General features: G+C 36.6%; 1 protein-coding gene across 2 annotated transcripts in view; it reads right to left on the reverse strand.

The window, feature by feature from the left end:
• Window positions 1-16,694, reverse strand: part of LOC122805640 (heterogeneous nuclear ribonucleoprotein L-like) — a 427,980-nt gene that overhangs the window by 6,584 nt on the left and 404,702 nt on the right. For both annotated transcript variants that reach the window (XM_044075926.1, XM_044075927.1), the window contains exon 13: window positions 2,061-2,156. In XM_044075926.1, the coding sequence (XP_043931861.1) occupies window positions 2,061-2,156 (96 nt within the window). The remainder of the gene's footprint in view (window positions 1-2,060; window positions 2,157-16,694) is intronic.

The raw sequence follows: 16,694 nt of genomic DNA on the forward strand, positions 1-16,694 counted from the left end.
AATTCCACATCCTACCACCAGATGGCGACGCCTACAAACGGATGTATTTACTGGAGATCTAGGGCCTTTATTGAAAGATCCTTGTCCCTAGGCAATTCTGAATACATTGTAATCAGGAAGTCTTTTTTTATCTTGCCCAGTTAATAACCAAGGGTATCTTCAATAAATGTAAAGACATTTTATTCCTCCTTTATGCCTCTTTTATATTGGTCCAGTATTGAATGTAACACCTGTTTGACATGCAGCTATTAAACATATTGCTCAACATGAGAGAGAGACCTTTGAAATTTCTAATAAAAAAAGTCCTTAAATCCCTTAGAGAATTATCAGATAGCAACCCTATATCTGTGTTGTCTTTAATCTTTCATGACATTAAAGACTTTGATTCCCTGTGCATTTGCAGAAATAATGTTTTTTTCAAACACCTGCATGAAGGATTAAAATGTTTATCAACAGCCTAAGAGGAACTGTTGATGTGATGTAGTCATACCCTATAGAATTATCTACCTATGAAATAAAGCACCACTGCATGCCAAACGCAGTAGTACCCTCATCATATCCAAGATTAATCTTGGTTTTTGAATAAGCACTTAAAGAATTTCTTTGGGCCTGTCATGGAAGAAACACATTTTATTTCTTTTCTTTGGGAGGAGGGGTGGGTTGGGAGACAGACTCATAATGGTTTAAAAACTGGTTGCCTAGTATTTATCTATGGATATATGAAAATGAACAGAAGCAGAAAGTGAATAGACTAATGGAGAGAGGCAGGACACGCAGACACCTACAGAAGGCAGCCTAGTTGGACTCAGGAAGGAGCTACTCGATGCAGCTCTGCTAACCACTGAGTAGCTGACACATTTTTATTGAAAGTAATTCCAGTTCATTCAAGGATGTAGGTCACTTAACTGAAAACAAAGGTGAAAATATTTTGAATGGAAAAAAGTCTAAAACAACATTTGATCAGTGAAAGAACAAACACACACACACACACACACACACACACACACACACACACACACACACACACACACACACACTCACAGGCTGTGGGCGACCAAGCACATTTAAATGAATTGGGTAACCAAACAGTCTTCCTGCATCTGGCTTAGTAGCTGTCATCCTGTAACAAAATGTCAGTACTGGAATTTACTTAAAGGTTAGTAAACAAATTAATCTGTGTATGAGCAGCAGTTTGATTCCTATTACAAGAGTAATGCATTATTATTATTCACCTATTTATTTTTCCTTACCTCTACTTTCATTCAGAGTTGAACACATAACATACAATTGAGCCACATACGGTGGAGGTATGTATATTCCCTCCCATACACCTTGGTAGGCTTCCTACCCATCACTGACACAGAAGCCTGCACCTCTGGAGCTAACTTACAGCCACTCTTAGGTGTCTCACTGTCAATCCCAAAATGTTATTTTTTTCTCTGAAAACCTTGTCCTGATTAAGGTGAGCCTCTCACTGAGCCCCCCTGCTGATCCCAAGATCTCAACTCAGCAGTGGCACAAATGGACACCTTGACGCTATGCTAGTGGAATAGATAGAAATAATTTATTATATACTGGCATGTTTCAGTTCCGCATTGCATTTTCTTCTCCTTTCAGTTTTTAGGAAAACCTGATTTAGTAAGTATCTTTCATCTGGAGAAAACTATAAATTGAATATTGTGTACGTTTTGGTCTACATCTGTCCCAACAACTCTTAGAATATGAGCAGTGAGCCTCTTCCAGAAGGAGAAAACTACATTTGCATTTCACAATTTCGGTGTATCCCATCTCAAGCAATACTCAGTGATTAAGTAATGCTACCACTGACAATTATGTTAGTACAGCTACATGTTTTATTCTACTCTACCAATAGTATGATATATTCAAAAGTTGGATACGTAACAAGTTAACATCAGCAATAAAGGAACTTAAACACAATAGTTTCTGTGTTTAGTCTCAGAAGCATTGTGTAGTGACTAGTTCTCTATCATTCCTGTAATGCTTATTAAAATGACAGGGACGTAACATTTCGAGTATTCAATGTACACTGTAGCACATACCTTGCAGTTTAAGTGAGTAATGGTTGAGAAGAACAATAGCTTCCATTGCATTACTGATGGATTCCCATTCAATGAGACCTGAGCAACTTCTGTCAGCTGAAAGTAAAATTAGATATTTATTTAAAAACCTGTTCAGTGTTAGCAGACCAAATACTGTAAGTTTGTCTTTCATTGTTTACATATCATGATCAGCTACCTATATACATCTGACACCTTCCTTATTTCCGCTTACAATTCTCAGAGGTAATAGTTAGTTAAAATTGCTATAAATTCCCCAAGACATTTCTCGTGTTAACATTTTTATTTTCTTGATTTTTAACATTTTAAAATATTACATCTCAGTCATGTGCTTTTACAATGTTCAATACTGGATCAATAAATGATCTGTGTATGGAGTCCCAGCTAGCCTGTGTCGTATACTGTACATATCAGTCATTGATTATATTTGTTGCAGTACGACAAGCTATAGGTAGTCTGTACAGTAATGAGTCAGAATCAATTCTCTTACCTCCCAGCAGCAGTCCTAGCAGGAACACGGTGCGCTCCTCTTTAGGAGTAGCTTAAACAAGGCAGAATTGCAACTGTCTAGTTCCTCGAAGCTGACCACTAAAAGCATATCACATAATGTGCATTCTGCCATGGTGATGGAGGAACATTCAGAATATTTAAGTGAAACAAGTTGTGTGATAATCTAAATGATAGGGACTTCCTGTAACAGTGGTATGCAACCAGAAATGACTACAGATTGAATCTTTAAATCCTCATTGTGAGGTAAGACATACACACACTATGTGAGCTTGTTGCTGAATATAAATGACTTCCTAAATCACACGAGATGGAGACAATACAGGCACTATTAAACTGTAGAGCTTGGTTGATTGGCTAGCTTCAGCAGCAATCCGAAAGGAGGGCTGTGAAAGATAAATTACATAATCTAGTATAATAAACTGGTAATCTCACATGGATACAAAAAAAAACATTGAAAAGTACCCAATTCGAAGGAACCAATGATGTACCGTGAAGCAAAACACGTTTAATGCTAACAACTCATACAAATCACTCTGGAATAAAATCCCAGTCCAGGGTAGGCAGAGTCCCTCATTGACTCTCTTCAAGAGGAATCTTGATGAGTGGATGGGAGATCGTAGGTTTACCCTGGGTATCACTTCTGTGTCACTGTTAGACAGAGACACAGTATATTAACCTCGAAAAAGGGCATAGCAAAATTAGTTTAAAATGGGTGGCGAAAGCCAAACACACTCTGGCTAGGCTTATAAATGCCCTAGGGCAGATAGCCTAGTATGAACCTATGAACCTATAAAAAAGAGAGTTAACTTCTTTTGTTCCTGTCAATAGCAACTTCATCAAAACTAAAAAACTCCAAATACGTAAATGCTTTAAAAAACACATTAAAATATCACATGCTTATAAAAAGCCAATAGTTGCATATGTGTAATTAACCAATTTACACTTCAAGATGCTTGAACTTTAACATCGGGTTAATAGACACAGAGTCATTAAACCCCAGAAAAGATGTAGCATTAAACCTTAACTGCCATCTAAGTTCAATTTTGTTAAGATGTCCTTCAGTATATAATCTCCTAGGGTCATTTAAGACTTGTTCTAATACTAAAAATTCAAACCTATGATTATGAGGTACTTAAATATGTTTATAAAGGGCATTCATAGTATTTTTATTTTTTATGCCTTAAATATGTTCATACAATCTATTCTTTAGTTTCCTGCTGGTCTTCCCTACATAAAATATAGGGCACACAACAGCAGGCTAAACACATGATTCATTTACTATTACAATCAAAGTGCCCATTAATAAGACATTTTTTACCATTTAATGTAAAGTTACCTGTTTTCTTAAAGTACAGACACTGTGAACAGTTTCCAAATTTGAACATGCCCCTTTTCTTCAATATCAACCAAACAGAAAGTGAGTTTGCTGTTTCCAACCAATCCTTCAGCAATTTGTCTTTCTTGTAAGCAATGATTGGTTGTTTTCCCAGCTTACTTAAAATGTCATTATCAGTCATAAAAATGTTCCAATTCCTGCTCAAACAATCCTCGATAGACTTACTATCTAACATAAATTTATCAATGAAAAGTTTCCTATTAGCAAATGTTTCTTTCTTATTATTAATAACCATAACTTGACTATTGGAAACGCCAGGAGTGGAATTTAAAATAGGTACATAAACCTCTGTGTTCTGCTTTTTTATGACCTCTTCATTAATTTCCATTAAAAGTTCCATAAGATAACCTCTAGTGGAAAACATATCCATTATTGCCTCATATTCTGTCATAAATGTAGTTGTGTCTGAAATCATATGGGCTAGACATACTAGCTGGCTCTTGACTACTGCTTTCTTTTGTTTAAATGGATGCCAGCTTTTATAGTGTAGATACGTGTTAGAACATTTTGCTTTATGGTGAATATTGGAAACATAACACATACCAACTGTATCTTTGATAAGTTCAACATCCAAATAAGCAATCTTGTCAAAATTATATTGGTATGTGAAATTAAGAAAATCAGTAGTTTGATTAATATAAGTCAAAAATTCCTGAAGTTTATCTACTGAATCTATTCATAATATAAAAACGTCATCCAAAAAGTGTGCATAAAATGCTCATGAATTCTGGTATTGTCTATTGAAAATAAAGGTCTTCTCCCATTGGGCTATGACCAGGTTAGTGAAAGTGGGGGTGCACGCTGCCCCCATTGCTACACCTGTTTACTTGCTTATAAATTTCTGATTAAAATAAATGAAACTATCAAGCACCAATTCCATTAATGTAATGATACTTTGTATTTTACCATGGTCACCTGTTTCATAGTGTTGTTCATAAGTTGGTTATATCAATAGTAACAAATATACTATCCAAAACAAATTCACATTTATTAATTCTTTTTAAGAAATGCCATGAATCCTTACATATATAACTTAATTTGTTTAATCTTCCCTTCAACATATAATCAATATATTTAGCTATAAAGTGTTTTCAAATGTGTAGCTTCAACTATTGTCCTCAAGGGAAGGGGGTTCCAAAGATTTATGTAATTTGGGAATAACAAAAATTCCAGCTATAGCTGGCTTTATATTGTTCATAAAATCAAATACATCCTTATTAATCTGATGTTGATAAAGGACATCAGAGAGGGTATGATCAATTCTTGCATATGCCATATTTATTTTGTTACAAGATAGCTCATTAAATCTCTCTCCTGATAGTAACATAGACATGCTAAGCCTCCCCCCTTTATCTGGCATCATGACCCTGATGCTACCACCATTACAAATGTCTTTTAATGTCAACATTTCAACGTCAGTTAAATTATAAAAGGCATTAATACAAGGTTGGTTGATAGTGTTTCTAATTTGCATTTCACACATCTTTTCGTACAGTAAAATATTAGTGTTTAAAAGGAGAAGTGAAACAGCCAGGTATCCTTAACCCAGACATATTTGTATTATTTGAATTAGGAAACCACAAGGCTAAATTTAACTTACGAGTAAATAATTTGAGATCAATTAAAGCCTTGGCAATATTACTTCTTCTAGCTGGAATGAAGTCAGACCCTTTGCCAGAGTATTTGTGTGGATGACAAAGGTTTTTATCAGAATTTGAAGTCATTACAATAATTCACAACAATTCTTGGAAATGTACAGTCTATATTCACTGTCAATTCTAACACTAATTCCTGAAGTTGTCCCAGTGGTTGTACCTTCTCTTCAGCATCGCTCCCTGTGGCTTTGAGACTCAAAACAGCCCTGGACAGGCATTAATTACACATTAACACACCTTGTTGGGCGTTATTGCTTAGTTATCACTTATACATTTCCAAAAAATAAACAGCTTCCTACTAAGATGATTCTATATTTTGATTAAGGCCACACCTGCAGTGTACTCAAATTTTGACACTGCCATTACTGTTTGTTGACTGAATGAGGAATTTAGCCTGCATACTCCTAATCGTGTGTGGAATTTAACCTGCATACTCCTAATCGTGTGTGGAATTTAACCTGCATACTCCTAATTGTGTGTGGAATTTAACCTGCATACTCCTAATCGTGTGTGGAATTTAACCTGCATACTCCTAATTGTGTGTGGAATTTAGCCTGCATACTCCTAATTGTGTGTGGAATTTAGCCTGCATACTCCTAATCGTGTGTTTTCCATCTTGATGTATTAGCCTTCAGAAACTGAGAAGGATGATGTTTGAATACAGTGTGAGCTTTCTCTTCATATATAATGTATTTTACATTCACAAGTCAATTTGGCTCATGTCACAAAAATGCATTTTTTTCTATTCAGCTGTATTGTTTTTCCTGCTGCAGTATATTGAGTTGTAATTTGTTTTTTATAAATTACTTGTTTTGCCTCAGTACCTGGGTCATAGCTAAAAAGCACCTCTGAATCCCCCCATGAATTAAATGTAGGGGCTTTAATTACTGCTCTACTGTATTACCATTAATGAGATATAGGGATGTTTATGTATGTTTTCCAGTGTATAAACGGGTATAATTCCTCTATATTTAGATTACTCATATCTATCAGAAATTCCTCCTGTTCTGAGACAAATAAGACAAGTTGACTGATTATGGCACCATAAATAAGGTATTAATGAGAAAATATTATACACTGTATTCCTGAAGTTTGTGCCTCAGGCCTAGAATATGACTATAGCTGTTCTTTAATAAAACTTTAAAGTCCTTCACCTCTTCCATAGTGCCTACAATAATGCTTAATAGTATGACCATTTATATACGAGTTAGACCAATAATATTTTCAAATAAATATTGGGGAGACTGCATACTATACTGTCCACTAAAAATATTATTGCATCTTAGCTAGATATTTTATTATTCAAAGTCATTGATTAATCATACTATCTGACATCATGGGCCTAGTTTTGTATACTGCTAATTTTGTAATACGGTTCACAGAATGAAAAAGGTCACATTGTTTTTATTCAGAAAGTGCATACCCCTAGCAGATGGGTTAAGACAGTTTATGCAGAAAAATGTGCATGTAACCCATACTCTGTCAGAAAAAAGTACACTAAATCACCTGATTAAGATTAAAAACTCTATGACAATTTTTAAAATAAGTATTTTCCATTATTTCAAAACCAAACTATGTGAAAGAAGTATTTTGATGAAACTGTATATAACGATAGTCTCAGCAGTGACATATGATAATATACTTATCTTCTTCATTTGAAACAGGGTTGAGTGTTACATGTTATTTAGTCCGACACAAAAAATTATTTATATCACTCTAGTTCCCTGTGAATTTTGCCTGTTTTAGTCCTTGTAAGGCACTAGGCACTGCCTATCTCAGTTTAGTATGGCCTCCATACCAAGGAATTTACAGTTATTAGGGCATCAGCATTCAAGAAACATCAGTGACTTTTCATTAGTGATGCTGTTTCCTTGCAGCATTTGCAGAACTGTTAAAAAGTAACAAAAGTGGCAGAATTCATCCTCCTCCTGCTTCAACCATGACTCACCGAGTCACAACTTGACAAAGAACAAACCTGCTGAGCACGAGGGGAAACAGAAGTATTTTTTGCAAGGGGAGCAAGTTGCCTACTATATATATATATATATATATATATATATATATATATATATATATATATATATATATATATATGGGTCTACTTTGTTTGATAGAAAACACATTTCACGGAAACTCATGTCGAAGACTCATTTCACTGAAAATTAATTGTCTGAACACAATACATTGAAAGCTCACTTCACTGAAAACTCATTTGACTGAAACTCATTCTGTCTAAACAGGTATATGCCCTGTTCCCCACTGTAGTGCGATCCTGGAGTTAGTAAATATAGTAATGGGGAGTGGGGGGCATAGCCCCCCTATCTATTTTAAATGTTGTAAACCATAGACATGGATACTTAAAAGGTTGAGTGAATAACTCTTTCCAAAAGATAATATATACCCAAATTATGTGGGGGGCTACACCCCACACACACCCCAATTTGGGGGGCTGTGCCCCTTACACCCCCCTAACTATATATACACTAACTCCAGGATCACACTACAGTGGGGAACAGGGCATATACATGTTTAGACAAACTGAGTTTCAGGCAAATGAGTTTTCAGTGATGTGAGCTTTCAGTGAATTGTGCTCAGGCAATTCATTTTCATTGAAATGAGGCTTCGATGAAATGAGTTTCAGTGAAATGTGTTTTCTATCAAAGTAACCCCATATATATATATATATATATATATATATATATATATATATATATATATATATATATATATATAAAATATACATGGATGTGCAAACTTGAAAGAGGGAAAATGTGCAAAAAGAAAGGGATCAGTGCTGAAGCATACTATGAAACTACACCAGCAGTGGGTTTACTGTGCGAATGCAGATCAAGGGAGTTGAACTACACTGAGATGACCTTGACCAGATAGAAGCACATCCAGTTAGCACTCAAAGCACAGTAGAGAAACCCACTTCCTGCCCTGTTGTGCAGTTAATAGCAGGTTTTCTAGAGGTGCATGAGCAGCGCTGTACACATTTCATTCATATTTAGTAATAGTGCATAACTGGTGCACCATACAGAGACAGAACCTACACTGCCTGTGTGTTTGTGTTTATATGCATATATATATGTGTGTGTGTGTGTGTGTGTGTGTGTGTGTGTGTGTGTGTGTGTGTGTGTGTGTGTGTGTGTGTATATATATAGCTATCACCTCTTTGTCCTGCTTAACTAAGCAATAGTTACAAAATGTCTCACCAGTTTGGCTGATCATCTTTTGAATTTCTAAACATCTAACTGTAGTGCCGTTCCTCCCTCCTAATCCATGCAGTGCCTCCTTTGCTCCCTTACTTAGCAGACTTAGTTGGTAAGAAACTGTTAGCCTGTTAATCTACTCATTTTTGTCACTTATTGCTGCCAAGAACTACTATTATTGTTGTTGTTACCCTGAGAGGTAATGATCCTGGTGAACATAAACGATAAACGTACATAATTACCCTGCACCTAAATGCACAGTAGACCAGGAAAAATGATGCTTTACTCTTGAGCTATTCTGCATACCATTAATACATGTACATTGCTCTTTCTTAATGCTGCAAATATGACTTTATGTAAACTGTCATGTAGTGAAATTAAAGCGATATCCCCGTTGTAGATAAGAAGTAAACTAACATGTTACGGTACAGTAAGATACAGTAAGATATCTCTTACACCGTATTGGATTATGCTGTAGTCACTGGAATGAGAATAAACATTTTATTAAAAAAAAAAGTCATATGCATAGGGCATGAAGGCATGTAACAGAATTAACTTTGTTATGCAATGCAGCATGGCGGAGGAGAGCAGACTGCTTTTGAGCTCTATGCTGTACAAGACAGCTACTATTCCTTTAAATAAAAAGTAGAACAGTGCTGGGACAACTGCAGTCCTGATATGGTTATGTACAGCAAATGGCTGAATTTTCAACAACAGCACTTACCCTTTCCTGTAAATCTGATATCACCATGTATAATTACATAAAAGAGATATTTTCAAGGTTGCTTGGGGAGCTGATGACTGGTTTGCTTTTTACTCCAGGATTGAAAAGCTTGAGGCTACAACTGACACTGTTATCAGCTCTGTCAGTGTTCAGACTTATATGACCCTCTCTTCACACATTCTCACATTCAGAGAAAGGCAGCTTAAGGAAAATAACAAAACTTAGATTTTGCAACTTCACATTCTATGTGTATTTACAAACTGACTTGATTGTACTGCACTATTTGTATCACACATAAATGCACATGCATATTGTGTGTGTATATATATATATATATATATATATATATATGTGTGTGTGTGTGTGTGTGTGTGTGTGTGTGTGTGTGTGTGTGTGTGTATATATATATATATATATATATATATATATGCGTGTGTTTGTGTTTATATGCATATATATATGTGTGTGCATGTGTGTGTGTGTATATGTATATATATATATATATATATATATATATATATGTGTGTGTGTGTGTGTGTTTGTGTTTATATGCATATATATATGTGTGTGCATGTGTGTGTGTGTATATGTATATATATATATATATATATATATATATATGTGTGTGTGTGTGTGTTTGTGTTTATATGCATATATATGTGTGTGTATATATATATATATATATATATATATATATATATATATATATATATATATATATATATATATATATATATATATGCATATATAGATAGATATATTGTTATATATATGTGTGTGTGTGTGTGTGTATATATATATATATATATATATATATATCTATAGACATATAGATATATATGTGTGTGTGTGTGTGTGTGTGTGTGTGTGTGTGTGTGTGTGTGTGTGTGTGTGTGTGTGTGTGTGTATGTATATATATATATATATATATATATATATATATATATATATATATATATATATATGTATATATACACATACATACATACGTTCCATTCTGGACTTTGCCTAGCTTTCAGCTCGATGTATTGCAGACATCAGGGAAGAGTACAGGAGGTGGAATCTGCTTTTTCTATCAATGAAGGTTGGTGTAATGATGTCACAGTGTTAAGTAAAATATGCTGCTATCTATAAGAGCAAGTTAAAATCTGTTAAACCTGTGATCGTACAGTGAGAAGGTGGACTGTTGAGGCAATGCTGAAGCTACAAGCCTGCTTTGATTGTACAGAGTGGAGTGTCTCTGAGGAATATGCTGGTAAATTGCATGAACTGGAAGATACAGTAGCATCTTCTGTCAACTTCTGTGAAGATATGTGTGTCTCCCCTAAGACCTGGTTAAAATTTAACAGCAAACCCTGGTTTACTGCTGAGTTTAAGCAGCTTTGTCAAGGCAAGGAAGATGCCAACAGAAGTGGAGTTAGAACACTTTTTAGACAGGCAGTGAACACACTGACAAAAGAAATCAAAGTGGCTAAAAAGGACTATTCTGAAAAGCTGAAAAAACAGTTTTTAGCCAATGATCTTAGATCAGTGTGGAAACGTCTGCAAAACATTATAAACTACAGGAAACCATCCCACTATGCTGCAGCTAATTACCAGCTGACTGATGACTTGTTTGCTTTTTACTCCAGGTTTGAAAAGCCTGAGGCTACAAATGACACTGTTACCAGCTCTGTCAGTGTTCAGACTTATATGACCCTCTCTTCACACATTCTCACATTCGGCCTGCATTAATTATCTCTGAGGAAGATGTGAATCAGCAAGTTAAGAAAACAGCTGGTCCTGATCCACTGGCTATTGTTTTTACTCTGATTTTTAATAAATCATTAGAGCTGTGTGAAGCTCCCTTATGTTTCAGAACAAGCGACAATCATTCCAGTGCCTACAAAATGCACTACAACAAGCAGATGACACAACTATCATTGGGCTCATCAGTGATGAGCCTGCATACAGACGGGAGGTTGAGCAGCTGGCCCTTTAGTGTAGTCAGAATAATCTGGAACTGAACACTCTTAAAACTGTGGAGATGACAGTGGACTTCAGGAGTAGTACTACAATATTATTCCCCCTCTTCATATTTAATACTGCTGTGTCAGTTGTGGAATCCTTCAAGTTTTTGGGACCTACAATCTCCAGAGACTTAAAGTGGGCGAACAATGTAAGGTCCATCATAAAAAAGACAACAGCGAATGTACTTTCTTTGACAGCTGAGGAAGCTCAACCTCCTACAGGAACTGTTGATTCAGAACTATACAGCAGTCATCGAGTGTATTCTCAGCTCATCCATAACATTGTGGTTTGGATCTCTGTCTAATCAGGACAAAAATAGGTTACATTGAATAGTCAGGTCTGACTAAAATATCATTGGTGCTAGCTTGCCCTCCTTACAGGAACTGTACTATTCCAGAGTTGTGAAAAGGGCAGGGAAAATCATCACCGGCCCTTCACATCCAGGCCACCATGTTTCTGAACTATTATCATCAGCTGGCATCCTCAGTGATGTGATGTGATGAAAGCAAATTGAAGTGCATTTGAATGCCTAATGGAGTGAGGAGGCTGAGCCTCCAGAATGTACAAGCTTTAAGATGTATTGACTTTTGGCTTTTCCCGGTTAGGGGTCGCCACAGCAGAATTCCGGTCCACTAATGATTGGCACTTGATTTTTATGGTGCCGAGGTGCCAGCCTGATGCCCAACATTCAAGGAAGGCACATCCATTCACACACACACCTACCTGCATGTCCTTAAATGTCATTCGACCACAGGGAAGACATGCAGACTCCACACAGATGGTGCTCTAGCCGAGATTCAAACTGGAGAGCCTCTTGCTGTGAGATGACAACTCTAACTGCTGCACAATGTATACAAATATGGGGAAGTTTGTTTTGTGACTGTACTACACTGAAGACGCCAAGAGGCGAAACCGGTTTGTGTTGGTGTAGTTGAATGCTTACTACCCACTGAGTTGTGAAGACATCCATATTTATGGAAGGATAAATATATTTTAAAAGTAACCATCTGGCTAGTGTGTGTGTGTGTGTTCTTTGTGCGTGTATATATATATATATATATATATATATATATATATATATATATATTAAATGGCGTGTCGCCTCACAGTGAGTGGTTCCATGGCTTGATGCTTGGCTGGGTTACCTTCTGTGTGGAGACTGCATGTCCTCCCTGTGCTTGCATGAGTTGCCTCAGGGTGATCCAGTTCCTCCCACATTCCAAAGACATGCAGGAGGTGGGTACTCTAACATGGCCACAGTTGTGAGTGTGCGTGCGAGTATGTGGTGCAGAAGAACTACAGCAGCAGGGCTAGCCACTGTACAGTGTAAACCTTGGCTCTAGATGATAGTCACTGTTGAAATGACATCCTGACCCCTTGTGCAAAAATGGAAAATGGGGTTGTAGATGGATGGATGCACATAGATATACTGCATATACATATATGTACTTACTGAAATCCCACATCATACTTCATAAAGATAACACAAAGTTGCAGAAGATTGAGTTTCACAAACACCCAGATCACTGGAAAATATCTCCAGGAAACAAACCACTTTTCCAGCAACACTTCAACAACAAACTGAAGCAAATCAAACCCACCCAAGTGGGGGGCTTTGCCCTTCACACCCTCCCCTCAACTAAATATACCAACTCAGAGATCACACTACAGTAGTGAAAAGGGCAAAGTTCACCATTATTGCCAAGTGGTTCATTTCCTGCAGCTATTTTACAGTGATCCAGGTGTCCATGAAACTACACCTTTGGCAACTTTGATTTATCGTTATCAAGTTCAACAAAGTGGGATTTCGGTAAGTAGAAGTAGATCCACACACATATATATATATATATATATATATATATATATATATATATATATATATATATATATATATATATATATATATATATATATATATACATATATATATATATATATATATATATATATATATCTATATATATGTGTTTGTGTGTCTGTGTGTGTATGTATACATGTAATAGCACACAGTTAATGTACATTGAACAATGAAGTAGCTGTGTTTTAATATAAAAAAGAAAAATTAAAAACTGCTTTGGCTAACCACAGTATGGTCTGTATAAGTTTTAACAAGTCTATTGTTAGTGTATTAGATCATTTGTCTGGTACTTTAAAGGGAGATTTAAACAAGTTAGAAGTTAAAGAATTGAAATGACAATTGACTTCAAACACCAATGTTTTTCTGGGTGTGAATAATACAGTCAATATTAAATGTTATTTGAAATCGTTCTCATACAGAAAATGTTTATCTTTCGGCTTTTCCTGGTTAGGGGCCGCCACAGCAGAACTGCGGTCTGCTAAAGATTGGCAGTTGTTTTTTTTTTATGGTGTCGAGTTGCCAGCCTGACGCCCAACCTTCAACGAAGGCACACCCATTCAACGCATGTCTTTTGAACGCCCACTTGACCGTGGGGAGGACATGCAGACTCCACACAGAAGTCACTCCCAACCCAAGCCGAGAATCGAACAGGGGAACCTCTTGCTGTGAGGCAACAACACTACTGCTGCACCACCGAGGAAGTACCCCATACAGAAAATAAATAAATAAATTATTAAATAAATGGTTTACTATGACAACGTTGAAATGGATTTGGTTGAATCCACTTTAGACAAAGTCTGGAGGCCGAACGGCAACAATGTCGAACCAGACATTTTCGAAGCACAAATCTCTCCCCTATCTCAAACCATGTTAAAGCTCATTACAAGGTTGAAGTCAAGACCTATTTTGACAATGTCGGAATTCGACACTGTCACTTTCGCAGACGTGGGTCGACGATCCCATCATTCGACTGATTCCGCTTTGACATTACCATAGTAAACCAAATAAATAATGAAATATTTTTTCTGTTCTCATGTTGGTCACATGGGCAGGTTTGTGAAATTAGGAGTTATGTGATTGTTTTAACTTATTATTTAAGTAAGTGTTGTAATGTTTTCTGTGTGTACTGATTAAGTTCTAAATACTGTATTGAATGAAGGCACTAAAATTTTTCAGTTAAAATTTTGTGGTCCTAATACCATATGTGGTGTTTTTTTAATATGTTAAAGGGCCTTACCCATAATGTAACATTACCCCAACCTCTTCAGTCTGGATATCCCCATCCCCCCAGAATGATGTGGTGGTGTACATGACAGAACGGTGTATATGTGATGTTATTACTACCACTAGATTAGGAAAGGATTATGAAATTCAAAAGCATTTTCTGTTAATCTCTCTACATATTCCTGATTTACTACAAGATATTTCAAGCTTTCATCTTTGCCACCAGCATAGTTCAAAGCTGTCTTATACCACAGTACCTCAGGCATATCAGAAATGCTGTCATGCTTTAGACAGCATTGCTGTGAAGCTGCATGTGTTATGATGAATCCGTTTTCCCACTATATAGATAGCATACAAGCCAACCAAATGATGACAGTGGATATTACAGATCTGTGTGCACTTAAACTGATCATAAGTCCCACACACTATGTCAGCCTTGTGTTGTACATATGTCAACAGTAATGGTGCAGTTGCTATGTCGACATACATGGTTATAGTGACTGCAGTTGTGATGTCCACATACAATGCAAGTTCTCTACAAAGACAAAATTGATGTTGAAGACAACTGGTTGTAGTGTATAAGCTGACATGCATTGTCCATTTATAGTTATCTGAGTGTTATGATTAGTAAAGAAAAAAAAACTAATGATCTACAGACTGCAAGGTGAGTGAAGTCTCTTGCTTCTACTACACTTTACCAGGATTCCATCTAGTGTTACAAGCTTGAAGGATAACACTCCATTCCTTTTTGTGAGAAATGTATTGTTTTTGAGTTTACTTCCTCACTCTCCATTCCCCACATACCACTGCCTTTATCTAAACTGAGGCACCAGGATACCTGTGGAAGGGCAGGTAGTGTGACTGCATACCTTTGATGATTGACCTTATGGTCTGTTAGTAAACATTTAGGCTGGTATTCACAAATGTGATAGGGGTATTCCTGATACTTATGAACGAGAGTAGCAAAGATGAGACTCATAGAGACCATTTACACTAATGCAAAGGCCTTAAAAATAATGATATGCAAATGAGAAATGCTGAGAAACGCAGTATGCTAATCAGGCACTTTTGCAAATCATAGACCAAAATCCCTATTGTATGCACATCCATTGTTAAAAGCAATGCTTTTGTCTTTGACATTAGAATTGTAATCCACGATCATGTTTGTCTAAGTATGTACAAGCACTTCCCTGACACACAGATGACATATTTCCCCCAGCAACCCCTTCAGTTTGTTTAACTATGCACAGGCACTAAAATAACACAATAAATTATCTTGTCCAGTGATCATATCAGCAGTCAGACCATGTATGCATAAGCACTTATCTGACAAATATGAAACATTTCCCCGAGTGACTCCTTCAGGAGTATGTCCAGGTATGCACAAGCACATAACTGAAACATTTCCCCAAGTGACCTCTTCAGACGTATGTTCAGTTATGCACAAGCACCGAAATAAAATCTTTCCCTAAGCCACCTGCTCAGGAATACATCCAGGTATGTATCCAAGCAATCCCTTCAGGAGTATGCCCAGGTATGCACAAGCACATAACTGAAACATTTCCCCAAGTGACCTCTTCAGAAGTATGTCCAGTTATGCACAAGCACCGAAATAAAATCTTTCCCTAAGCCACCTGCTCAGGAGTATATCCAGGTATGCCCCCAAGCAATCCCTTCAGGAGTATGCCCAGGTATGCACAAGCACATAAATCATAGGATCATAAGAGATTGCTAGGCTATTGACCCATAGGTCATTTTAAGCCTAGCCATTTCAACCCAATGTAATACAGTAGAAGTGCTAGTCAATACCCAGGACTGCATTTAGTGATGACTGCCCATGTCTACGAGGGTTGTGGATGCTATCCCCAGTAAGAATTTATAGTGCCCCATCCACTTGTCCAGGTTCCTTTTGAACAGTGTCACAGAGGTGCTCTGTTTCACATGAATTGGTAACCTGTTCCAAAGATGTGGTAGTTACTGGGGGATAAATCTGTCCCTCCAGCATGTCCTATTTAACGTACAGTCCA

Source organism: Protopterus annectens, chromosome 6.part1, assembly GCF_019279795.1.
Source record: "Protopterus annectens isolate FY-2018-M chromosome 6.part1, PAN1.0, whole genome shotgun sequence".
Lineage (NCBI taxonomy): Eukaryota > Metazoa > Chordata > Ceratodontiformes > Protopteridae > Protopterus > Protopterus annectens.